Source organism: Carlito syrichta, unplaced genomic scaffold, assembly GCF_000164805.1.
Source record: "Carlito syrichta isolate Samal-C Ts95f unplaced genomic scaffold, Tarsius_syrichta-2.0.1 Scaffold304878, whole genome shotgun sequence".
NCBI lineage: Eukaryota > Metazoa > Chordata > Mammalia > Primates > Tarsiidae > Carlito > Carlito syrichta.
This window is the reverse complement of record NW_007248974.1, coordinates 115,047-126,883: the sequence shown is the minus strand read 5'-3', so window position 1 is coordinate 126,883 and position 11,837 is coordinate 115,047. Positions and strand designations below refer to the sequence as shown.

At 53.7% G+C, this 11,837-nt stretch overlaps 2 protein-coding genes across 3 annotated transcripts in view; both read right to left on the bottom strand.

Annotated features, from left to right (window-relative positions):
* Positions 1-524: 524 nt before the first annotated feature.
* CST6 (cystatin E/M) lies at positions 525-2,425 on the bottom strand. The gene is made up of 3 exons (XM_008061020.1): positions 2,173-2,425; positions 1,070-1,192; positions 525-712 (listed from the first exon to the last, which is right to left on the bottom strand). The coding sequence occupies exons 1-3, from the start codon at positions 2,410-2,412 to the stop codon at positions 629-631; spliced, it is 447 nt and encodes a 148-aa protein (XP_008059211.1). The 5' UTR covers positions 2,413-2,425; the 3' UTR covers positions 525-628.
* Positions 2,426-10,169: 7,744 nt separating this feature from the next.
* The window catches only part of BANF1 (barrier to autointegration factor 1), a 2,319-nt gene continuing 651 nt past the window's right edge, over positions 10,170-11,837 (bottom strand). Inside the window, exons 1-3 of one of the 2 annotated variants that reach the window (XM_021713930.1) lie at positions 11,423-11,559; positions 10,973-11,114; positions 10,170-10,702 (exon numbers count right to left, since the gene is read on the bottom strand). In XM_021713930.1, the coding sequence (XP_021569605.1) occupies positions 10,556-10,702; positions 10,973-11,098 (273 nt within the window). In that variant the 5' untranslated portion in view covers positions 11,099-11,114; positions 11,423-11,559 and the 3' untranslated portion in view covers positions 10,170-10,555. Of the gene's footprint in view, positions 10,703-10,972; positions 11,115-11,422; positions 11,560-11,837 lie in introns of those variants that run through there. The other variant, XM_008061017.2, reaches the window with a different exon arrangement.

Below are 11,837 nucleotides of genomic sequence, written 5' to 3'. Positions count from 1 at the left end.
CAGAGCCCAGCAGGTCGAGGCTGCGGTGGCCAGGAATGGCCACTGCACTCCAGTCTGGGCAACAGAGTGAGAGTCCAACTCAAATTAAAAAAAAGAATGTGAAGGGCTGAGAGCTCAGATCTTGGGGCCTGCCTGGCTGAAGTCATCGCGTGCCACCCCTGAGCTGCTCCTGGGTGCTGAGAGGGAGCAGAGCACCCCCAGACACCGTCCCTGTCCCTGTCTTGGGGAGTCATCCATCTTTTGTGACTTTGTCCCCCACCCCTTACCTCTGAGAATATTGAGGGTCTCTGGCTGTGTTTGGAGGCTCTGGAAGTTTGCTCCTCTATGCCTGTGATGCTGGGATGTTTGTGGGACTCCAGATTTGGGGGCTGGTCCCTGAACCCTACACTGTCTAGAGTGGGACAGCAGTAGCCCAGCTGGGGGTAGTATGGGTGGCCTCTCAGCTTGGGATGGGGTGCCGGGAACTGCCAGGACAGGAGCGGGGACAGGCGGGGGGGGAGAGAGAAGCTCTCGGAAGAAGCCAATGCAAGAAGCAGTGCTGGTGGTTTATTGCGACAGATGTGGCCCATGGACCTGAAGTGCCCTCCACCGTGGTCCCAATCTCAATGGCCCCACCTTCAGGGGCTCATCACATCTGCACACAGTTGTGCTTTAGAAGCTGAGTGGAATTCTCCCAGGGAACCACTAGTATCTCAAAGTCACAACGCAGGTTCTGTGGAGAGAGCACGAGGTGGAAGGAGGGGTGAATACAGTCCTGGCCTGCCTCCCCCCAGCGGCCAGCCAGCCTTCTGCCTGTCACACTGCTCCGGGGCGATACAGGGGCAGCCACTGGCCCAAGGGGTATCTAGTCAGATGGCCGTGGCCAGATCCCAGATCTTGGTAGCCCAACACCCCTCTCCCTGGGAAGCCCCAGCTTCCTTCTTGCATCCCAACCTCGCGGGAAGCTGAGTCACCAGGAAGGCTGGACAGGTTCAGTCAGACAACTGCCTGGCCAGCCAGACTAGTTCAGGCTGGACCACCTGAGAGCCTGAGGTGCAGAAGGTTGGGGCTGGGGGTGCCAGGCTGTTACCTCCTGCTGCGATCCTGCGGCCAAGGGGCAGGTGGTGAGGTCGACGTCTCCAGCAACCCTGTTCTTGCGGCAGTCTGTGCTCCCCATGTCCACCGTCAAATAGTACTTGATGCCAGCCACCAGCTGGAGAAGGAGGGCAGGGGCAGGTCAAAGCTTCCCGGGAGACAGCCCCTTGACCCCCTCCGCATTCTCCCATTGCCCCCCGGGCATGCTCAGCACTCTGGCCTGGGTGGGAATTCAGACCTGGCACAGGGCTGGGAGAGGAGTTCTGGTGAAGAGCCCAGGGGGAGAGGCTTGGACTGTGTAAGAGGCCAAGACTCATCTGTGCACATATTCCCGAAGCTGGGTAGACACGCCACCGGAACTCTCACCGTCCCCATCTGCCTCCTCCCTTCCCCAATCCTCCTCAATCCACCCCATCAGGGCAGGGACTGGTAGAGGCAAGGCAACCCACCAAGTGGGTTGTCCAATACAGGGTTGCGTCCTATCTTTGACATTTAGATAGTTTGTCCATCGTGGATTTTGTGCACTAATTTGATTTTTTGTTTTTTCGAGTTGGAGTCTCATGTCATCACCCAGGCTGGAGTGCAGTGGCACATTCACGGCCACCCCAGCCTCTACTTGCTGGGCTCTGGTGATCCTTCCACCTCAGCCTTTCAAGTAGCCGGAGTTACAGGCACACACTACCACGCCCGGCTAATTTTTGATTTATTGTAGAGATGAGGTTTCGCCAAGTTGCCTCGAACCTGGGCTCAGGCGATCCACTCACCTCCGCCTCCCAAAGTGCTGGGATGACAGGCTGAGCCACCGAGCCCAGCCACTAATTCGATCTTTAAAACACTGTATGAGCCTGGTGTGGTGGCCCACACCTATCATACCCACGCTTTGGGAGGTCTAAGTGGGAGGATCACGTGAGGCCAGGAGTTCAAGACCAGCCTGGGCCACATAGTGAGACTCCCCCCGCTGCCCCGCTGTCTGCTACTCTATGAAAGTAGCATCACTACTGCCCTTCTGGCTCCCCCTTTGCCTGGGCCCGCAGCGTCTCTCTGACCTCACCCGCCCCGCCCTGGTCCGCCCCGGCCCGCGTCCGTGGCCCGCCGCACCTGTCTGTGCGCCGAGATGACGTGCGTGTCTCGGAAGTAGTAGAGGCTGTTGCTGCCCATGTTGTAGCTGGCCACGGCCGCCTGCGCCGCCTTCTTCACCTGCGGGTCATCGAGCGACAGGTTCTGGATCTCTCCGACCTTGTGCTCCGGCGGCCGGGCCCGGGCGTCGCGGGCCAGCGCCAGAAGGCAGAGCGCGACCAGGGCCAAGCCCAGAGTCAGCAAGGGGGTCGGACGCGCCATGGCCGTCTGTGCCCAGCCCGTGGCCCGCGCCGCTTTTACAGGCTCCGAAGCCCCGCCCCCCGCCCTCGAGGCGCCCCCGCCGAGCTGGGGCGGGGCTCGAGGTGGCCCAGAAGTCGCCCCCGCCAGTCCCGAGAGGCCCGGGAGATCCCCTGGGGGGCCGAGGGGGCGGCGCGGGGGCCGGGGACCTCCACATGCCACGAGGCTGCCCTGCCCTCCGGGACACGAGGGGGCCGGGGGAGGATGGCGATGGTCCCCAGCAACAAATGCCACTCTAGGGACGGTCCACGGGAGTGCTGTCTGGTGTGAACCCCAAGAGCAGCTATTAGCGAGCTCTCACTGTTGCTACCGTTTTTTAGCTGTGCACATTTGGGAAGTCACTTAACCGCCCACTGCCTCAGTTTCCCAGTCTGTAAAATGGATATTGGAAGGATTGCGAACGGATGTAGGTCAGAGGATGCTGTATAAACAACAGGTAAGGGGGAGCCCCTACCGCTCAGCCTGTTTAACTCACAAACAGCACAAGGTGGGATTTTTTTTTATTTTTGAGTCGGACTCTCACTTCATCTCCCAGGCTGGAGTGCAGTGGTACACTCACGGCCACCCCAGCATCGACTTGCTGGGCTCCAGTGATTCTTCTGCCTCAGGCTTCCAAGTAGCCGGCACTATAAGCGTGCACTACCATCCCCGGCTAATTTTTCTTTATTTATTGTAGAGATGAGCTCTCACCTAGTTGCCCACGCTGGTCTCCAACCCGTGGGCTCAGGCAGTCCTCTCACCTCAGTCTCCCAAAGTGCTGGGATTACAGGCTTGAGCCACCCAAAGTGAGATTTTTTTTTTTTTTTTTTTTTTGAGTTAGAGTCTCACTCTGTCGCCCGGACTGGAGTGCAGTGGCCGCTCCTGGCCACCGCAGCCTCGACCTGCTGGGCTCCGGCGATCCTTCCGCCTCAGCCTTCCGAGTAGCAGGAACTACAGGCATGCGCTACCATGCCCGGCTGATTTTTTTTTTTTTTTTTATTGTAGAGATGAAGTCTCGCTGCCCAGGCGGGTCTCAAACCCTCGGGCTCAGGCAATCCACTCACCTCAGCCTCCCAAAGGCGCAGGATTACAGGCTGAGCCCGGCTCAAAGTGAGATTATTAACGTTTCCACTTTACAGAGGAGGAAACACAGAAGGGTTGATTTGCCCAAGGACCCCAGCTGGTACATAGTAAGTGGTGACACTGGTTTTGAGCCCTGGCAGTCTAAGTCAATTCAGTAATCTTAAACCAAACTGAGTCCAAATAAGAACCAGTCAGAGGAGGGGGTGTCCTTGTCCTCCCAGCTCTGCCATCTTACTGACTGACTTTGGGCAAGGCCCTCAGTCTCCCTGATCCTCACGGTCCTCATCTGAAAGAAGGCAACAATCCTTATCTCCTAGTGTTGTTCTTACATCGATGGCTCGAGCCTGGGTCCTCTGGAGATACAGTGAGCCCAGGAGTTCAGTATCAGCAAACCAGGGGTCTCATGACTTTTTTGAAAGAATCCAATAATTAATATGTAAAAAACGGCACTGGGGTAGTCATCATAGGAAAGTCTGGATTTTGTGGGGATTCTCTCTCTGCGTTTTGGAGTTTAGTGCAATTTGTACTTTAAACCACATGTTGCTGGGGGCCAGGGGCTGCTTTTCTTGGGACACTTGTCAGTGCTGAGAGCCTCTAAGACTTAGAAGAGGTCCTAGTCAGCAGTAGCTGACAAACAGTTGGTGCTTCATAAGTGGAAGCGATTTCTGTGATGAATATTGTAAGAAGGCATCCAGCATATCACCACTCCCCATTCTGGGCCCCTCAGAATCCCAGGGGAAGTGATTTCTCACATGGAGACCTAGACCAGGTGGGTCACTGCCCAGTCCAGCTTTGAGCCAGCTGCCTCACCCCCTTCAGCCCAGCTGTGAAAAACAAACTCTGCCACCACCACCCCCTCCCCCATTCCAAGGAAGGATCACAAGCTGGTTGCTGGCTCAGGTGTCTGCCTTAAAGGGACAGACTCCAGTTTGTGGGAGTGCTGGCCTGGCGGAGCATGATGTGATGAGCAGGGTAAGTCCCAGCAGGGACCCTGAGCTGAGTAAGCCCGGGAGTGGGTCGGGTAGGAGGCTAGGATGGCAAGGGGGAGGTGGAGAGGCAGACCCAAGGGGCCCCCAGTTCTGCCTTCCTGTCACTTGGAGCTCAGTCACACATACCTCCAAAAGCTCCCTGGAAAACTAGCCAAGGCCTGTCTTTGACTGACTCACCAAGGGCCAATGGGTCCCCAGCTCAGTGGCAGTTACCCCAGCCGTCCCTGCTTTGTACTGATACCAGTCTTTTGCACCACAACTTAACAATTTCCAAGGACCTTTTACGCACTGATTATTTCTTTTTTTTTTGAGTTGGAGTCTCACTCTGTCACCCAGGCTGGAGTGCAGTGGCCACTCCCGGTCACTGCAGCCTCAACCTGCTGGGCTCTGGCAATCCTTCTGCCTCAGCCTTCCAAGTAGCAGGAACTACAGGTGCGCGCTACCACACCCGGCTAATTTTTTTGATTTATTGTAGAGATAAGGTCTTGCCTGCCCAGGCGGGTCTCGAACCCGTGGACTCAGGCAATCCACTCACCTCAGTCTCCCAAAGGCGTGGGATTACAGGCTGAGCCACTGAGCCCGGCCAACTGATTATTTCTTACAGGCACCCTGAGGAAGTACATTATCTTTGGTTTGTGCTTGAAAAAATTAATCAGACATTGAAAAAATTAGTCAGAGGTCGGTATACTTGCCTAAGGTAACGCAGCTAGAAGTGGTATCTTGGTGAGAAAAGAGAGAGGGGAAGGGAAATTAACAATTACCAGGCTCTTGTTGTGTGCCAAGCCTTGCCCCAGGGATTCTAGGTGTTCTTCCGTTCTCTTAACAGCTCTGCAGAAGCAGTGATTGTTACCTCTTTCTACAAGGAGGAAAGGAGATGTCAAAGGGAAAGCGTCAGTGGTGGGGCCTGGAGTGGCATCCTCATGCCAGCAGTGTTCTGGTTTGTGTCCTGGGCTGCTGCTCTACAGGGATATGAGGTCTGCTATGTGTGTGTTTGGGGGTGGGGGCTGCTCCCTGGGGGTGGGATGCCCCTACGGGGACTTTTCCAGAGCCTGAACTCCATCCTGTCTGGACCACTCTGGCTTCTAGAAAGAGGCTTGGGCCAAGCACAAGCTTGAGGTTGGCCATCCCCTCTGGCCACAGGGCAGCTTCCAGTTTTGCTGTGGCCCGGACACCCTCACCCAGGTTGCCCACAGCACCCCTCTCTTGCCACTGGCCCGACGGGTCTTGACGACAGGGAAGGCCCCTGGTGTCTCCTTCCTCCTGGGGTTAGGCCCTCCACAGCCTTCCTACTGTCCCAGAATCTTCTTTCTTGAGCCTTCAGCTGGGCAAGGAGACTCCTCCCCACAGGGTTCTGCTTCCCTTTCCCTGGCACCCCACATTCTGAGGAGGAGACCTTATGGCAAGGAAACCTGCGATCACAGGGGTTAAAGATCCCCTCTGGAGTTCCCTCAAGTGTCAGGGATCCATGGGCTGAACCCTCACAACCCTGCACTGGCTGATACAGGGCACCGCAGCTCTGAGCCACTCGTTCCAGACCACAGAAGACCCAGAACAGAGCCTGGCTGGCCCATCAAGGCTGCCATCCATCAAGGCGAGGAGTGACAGTAGAGACAGGCCTGGTCCCTGCAGAGAGGGGCCGCTTGGGAGGGGGTCAGCAGTCACGACCACCTACTGGGAACCTTCCACACCATCTGGGTTGCCACTGAACCAGGTGGGGAAGGTGTCAGGCTGCGTTGGTCCAAGCGGCCTCCTTTTACTTTCTTTCCAGGGGCAGCAGAAGTCCCTTAGGACCCCGGAGCATGTGGGTTCACCCCAAGCTCTAGGCTGGCTCTGAGCACTCATGACAATACCTGCTGAGGGGCTCAAGCCCTGGCTGGGTGCGCTGAGGTTGGAGGAGCACTGGGTGAGTTATTTGCTGATTTCTGGCCAGCCATGCCCCCATTGAGTGGGTGGCCAGGCACATCCTGTTGGACACTGTGGGCTGACACTTAGATGACCTGACTCCCTCCCGTCGCCACCCAGGTCTCCTCTCTGCTCCAGCATTTCAGGCCTTGGTCCCTTTGTCCTGCCACTGCATTGGGGCTGGATCTGAGAGGCCACACTGTCACATGGCACATTCTCGATGCCCTAGAAGGGATCCGGGAACTTGTGTAGGATGCAACACAGAGCCCAGATAAAGGGTCTATGGCAGGCCAATCTGTCACAGGCACTGCCTGAGCCCCAAGGTAGGGTGAGAAAGTAGGTTCCAGCCCCTTCTGAGACACAGTCTGTGGGCGAGTCAGGGAAAGGCAAATGATGAGGAAACAAAGCAGGGCTCCGCCAGGGTCCCTCTGCTAGAACCGGGGAGGAAAAATCAGGCAACCAGCACGGGTAGGAGCCAGGAAGGGCTTCGTGGAGGAGGAGGGAGTTTCCGTCACTCACAGCATGCCAGCAACAACCTGGCAGGATCAGGACTGGCGTGGGAGGCCAGAGCCCTGCCACACCCTCACCTGAGCACACCAGGCCTGAGGGACAGCATCACAGCATGAGGGTCAAGGCTCTGAGTGACCAATTCCCGGATGGAGTGACCCATCTAGGAAAGCATCAGAAACACAGGACAGTCTGAAACTCCAGGGAGACTTGTTACCGCCTCGGTCTCAGCTTCAGACTAGTACTTTCTGGGCTTCAGACTAGTGCCTGTTGTACAAGCTGGACCCTGCTGTGGCTACTGGGTATCCCTTCCAGGGTGGGCCACTTACACTTCCCAGACCCAGCCTTGCACTGAACCCTCATCCCTACTAATAACAGTTTGACTTATCACACAGCTGCTCCATTCCCAGTATTCTCGGTTTCCCTTTTATCCTATTATTCTGAGATGTAGCTAATAATAGAGAAGGGCATAGTACATGTCCAGCTTAATAAACATTTAGCATCAATGCCTGCATTACTGTTCCACAGGTCAGAATACAACTGCCACTTCCACCCCTAAGCCTTCCACCCTCACGCCTTCCTCCCTGAGACAACCACTATAGACTTTTTTCCTTCAGTTTCTTACAATGTTCATGTCTTTCCTTTTCTGTCTCATTTCATTTTACCATCTCCCCAGGAACCCCTAAACCTTATGTAAGTGGAATCCCACCATTTTGCTTTGTTCCTTTGGCTCAATCCTGAGATTCACCTGTCGCACATAGCTGACCCAAGGCATGAGGGGATCATCACTAATCTCTGGCAGTGACAGCCATTAGAGTTGTTCCCAGTGGGGGGCTGCTGTCAACAATGCAGCTGGGAACGTTCACATGTCCTAGTGTAGGTGTTTGGGAGTTTCTTTAAGGAAGTCCTAAGAGTGGAACTGCTGGGTCACAGGGTGTGTCCATTTTATTAAATAACACCCAACTGTTTTCCTAAAGCGTTCATACCAATTTACACTCCTACCCACTGGATATCAGTTCTTGTTGCTCCATTTGCCATCAATACATGGTATTGTCCAACTTAAAACTTTTTGCCAATTGGGTGGGTGTTAATGGCATTTACATTTCTGATGACTAGCTATAGAACAGTTTTCCACGTGCTTATTGGCTATCAGGGTATCTTCTTTTATGACTGCCTTTTAGGGCTTTTACCTACTTTTCTATGGTCTTTTTCTTGCCTGCACTTCGTATGTGCTCTGGATGTGGTCCTTTGTTGATTGTATCATTGTAAATATCCTTTCCTCATCTGAGTTTGTCTCTTCACTTTTTTTATGACTCGCTGAGCCAAACTCTTCACAATCTTTATGCTATCTTTAGATGAACAGAAGTTTCTAATATTAATTGAAATTTGTCAACTCTCTTTTCTCAAGACATCATGAAAACCTGCTCCTGTTATCCTCAATTTTTTTTAGATTAAAAATATAATTTAAAAGTAAATTAGAAACCCGGCTCGGTGGCTCAGCCTGTAATCCCAGCGCTTTGGGAGGCTGAGGTGAGTGGACTGCCTGAACCCGCGGGTTCAAGACCCACCTGGGCAACTTGGCAAGACCTCATCTCTACAATAATTCAAAAAAATTAGCCGGATGTGGTAGCGCACGCCTGTAGTTCCAGCTACTTGGAAGGCTAAGGCGGAAGGATCACCGGAGCCCAGCGAGTTGAGGCTGCGGTGGCTGGGAGCGGCCACTGCACTCCAACCTGGGCGACAGAGTGAGACTCCAACTCAAAAAAAAAAAGTAAATTGAGAGAGAAAGAGAAGGGAGAGAAGAGTCACCTCCTCAAGGTGGAGGAAGGGGCCAAAGCCAGGAAGCATGGTGACAGCCACAGCTCAAAGAGTACATGGTCACACCAGTCTAGCAAGGCAATTTTTTTTTTTAAAGACAGCATCTTGCTCGGGTGTCCAGGATGGAGTACAGTGGTGCAATCATAGCTCATTGCAGCCTCCAACTACTGGACTTAGATTCTCCCACTAGGAAGGCTGAGGTGTAAGGATTGCCAGAGCACAGCAGGTCAACACTGGGGTGACCGTGAGTGTACCACCACACTCTAGCCCAGGCGACAGAGTGAGACTCCAACTCCAAAAAGAAAAAAAGATTCTCCTGCCTCAGCCTCCTGAGTAGCTGGGACTACAGGTGTGCACCATCATGCGTGGGTAATTTTTAAATTTTTTGTAGAGACAAGTTTTGCTATGTTGCCCAGGCTGATCTTGAACTTCTGGCCTCAAGCGATCCTCCTGCCACAGCCTCCCATAGTGCTGGAATTACAGGTGTCAGCCACTGCACCCAGCCCATATTATCCTAACTTTTGTATTTTAATAGCTCTCACTCTCCCCTCACCAAATGGTAAAACTTAAAAAAGAAAATTCTCTTTTGCTTATACTGTAAGAAGTTGCTCCTTAATGATGTTCTACTTAAGGAATAAATGTGAAACAAGGATGGGTGGCTCACAGCTAGCATTTCAACTGGTTGCTACAACCACCTCATTTTCCAAGTGGGGAAAGTGAGGCTCAGAGAGGCCGAGTGACATGGCCAAGAAAACCAGGGACCATGAGTTCCAGTCTTGCTACTTCCCAGCAGCAATTCCACAGGCAAATTACTTAGCTTCTCTGAGTCCTAAGTTTCCTCACCTGTAAAAGATATAACAATGGTTTGATATAGTGGAAAGAAAAAAAGGTTTGCAAAAATCTGAGGTTAAGGCCTGGTTCATATGAAGTTTCAGGAAAGAACAGAACTGAAATGTACTGAAGAGAAGAGTAACTCTCTCACGCCTCAGCTGTGATGCCCATACTCTTCCTCCCTAAGAGAGAAGGACAGCTAGCAAGCACCCTTCCCACCCCTTCCCAGAGGCCAGGAGAGCAGGTGATGTGATGATTGGCAGGTGAACTCTTACCCACATCCGGTCAACCCTCTTCCTGGTACCTCTGACTCCCACTGACTTTCTACCAGGTGTTGCCTAGCCCAGCTGCTGACCAACATCTGGAACACCACAGATGGATCAACCCATTTAGCTCCCAGGAAGAGACCAACCCACACTCTCTCCTACATTCCTCAGGACTGAGACACTCCAAGGCACCTGCCTGAGGCCCACATGCTGAGGGTGGCTGCTCTCTGAGAGTGGGAAGCAAGCTGCCAGTTTCGGTCTGCACTGATAAGCAGTGAAGGAGATGTGGTCAGTCCCCAGGAAGAAGCAACTCCCAGCTCACATGCTTTTCAATGTACAAAGGTCAGTCATGAAGGCCACTGACTTTATTGAGCTAAAAAACTTTACGAGGACAGTGACTATTCTTGCCAAAAAAGGAGCCAAATGGTATCAAACAGACAGGAGGTGAGGATGGAGGTAAGGGAAGGGGCGAGGAATCCACTCAGGAAAGCTCACAACTTTCACCAGAAAACTGGCAGGGGAAGAAGGAAGGGAGATGCATGCAAGAGTGAAAATTCCAAAAAAGTTGAAATGGTTAGGGGAGAAACTCCCAAAAGACCCTGGAGTACGTCGGAGGTGAGTACAACAACAGCAATCTTTTCCTTTGTAGAGGGCAGGGGAAGAGTCCCTACTCGGCTGCAAACTCTGGAGACTCAATGCTGGGGCTGGGGCTGAAGGGTTCCCCAAAGAGCATCACAAGAAGGCGTCGCACCACTCTCGAAGACATCCAAAGCAGTCCCGCGACTGCTTGGCATTGGCGCCACATGTGTCCTTCAGCCATTCCCGGAAGAGATCTTCATCTTTCTTTAGCACCAGAAACTGGCCAAGGACCACGTAGGCCTGCAAAACAAACAGCATGCTACTAAGTGCTCAGTGGGGCTAAGAGCAAGAAGACCACTTTTGTGGCAGTCAAAGCACCCAAGGGAGGCAGGGTAGGTTTTGCCCCCACCTCCTCTCTACCTCGTGGCCAGGCTCTGGCAGTCTCTTTAGATTACACGCCACTGTCCATCCACCCCCAATAAGATATGCTGAACTTTCCCTCACTCCCAATCTGCCAGGAAATGTCACAACCGCGCCCCCCACCAGCCTTCCCGGGGTACATGCAGCCACCACCTTGTCAAAGCCCCTTTCCTCCAGCTTCTTGCCCAGGACTTCACCAATCCCGGCCAGGCTCCCCACTGGCTTTTCCCCCATGGGCTCTGCCACGAAGTCTCGATGCTTTTGGGAGGTTGTCATCTTGATCAGGCTTAATCTGGGAATCCCAAGAAAAAGCAGGTTAGGGCTGAAGATTCGGAACTCCTAAGGACCCACGAGCAATTTCTTTCTTTTTTTTTTTTTTTTGGAGTCGGAGTCTCACTCTGTCGCCCAGGCTGGTGTGCAGTGGCACGCTCCCAGCCACCGCAGCCTCGACCTGCTGGACTCCGGCGATCTTTCCGCCTCAGCCTTCCGCGCCCTACCACGTCCCGCTAATCTTTATTTATTTATTTATTGCAGAGACGAGGTTTTTGCCAAGTGCCCGACTGGGTCTCGAACCCGCGCGGGCTCAGGCAATCCTCTCACCTCAGCCTCCCAAAGTGCTGGGATGACAGGCTGAGCCACCGGGCCCGGCCAGAGCAATTTCATATGAAAAAGAAGCTCGTCTAGCCATTACGGTAGCTTGCTCGACTCCATTCATTTCACAGATGAGAAAACAGGTTCCGGGAGAAACTAGGCTCCAAAGTTCAGAAGAGAAAACCCTTTTACTTCCTGCGGGACCAGGGGCTTGATGCTGCCCTAGAGGAAATATGATCCTGCCCGAACAGGTGGCGCAAGCGGGGCGGTGGGGAGAGCCCCAGAGTCAGTGGCCTGGGCCCGCCCTGAAGCTGTCACTCCGTGACCTTGGCTGAGTAAAGCAGGCACGGACGCTGCCTGCAACAGGCACCTGGGATGAGAAGCAGGAGAGGGGTCCCTGTGCCAACGCCCTGCCGTCCACCAG

Excerpts from the sequence above, each read along its gene's own strand:
- CST6 (XM_008061020.1), bottom strand. The coding sequence starts at position 2,412 with ATGGCGCGTCCGACCCCCTTGCTGACTCTGGGCTTGGCCCTGGTCGCG. Across the intron at positions 1,193-2,172 it reads TCATCTCGGCGCACAGACAG|CTGGTGGCTGGCATCAAGTA; the intron begins GTGCGGCGGGCC and ends CTCCTTCTCCAG. Across the intron at positions 713-1,069 it reads CCGCAGGATCGCAGCAGGAG|AACCTGCGTTGTGACTTTGA; the intron begins GTAACAGCCTGG and ends CTCTCTCCACAG.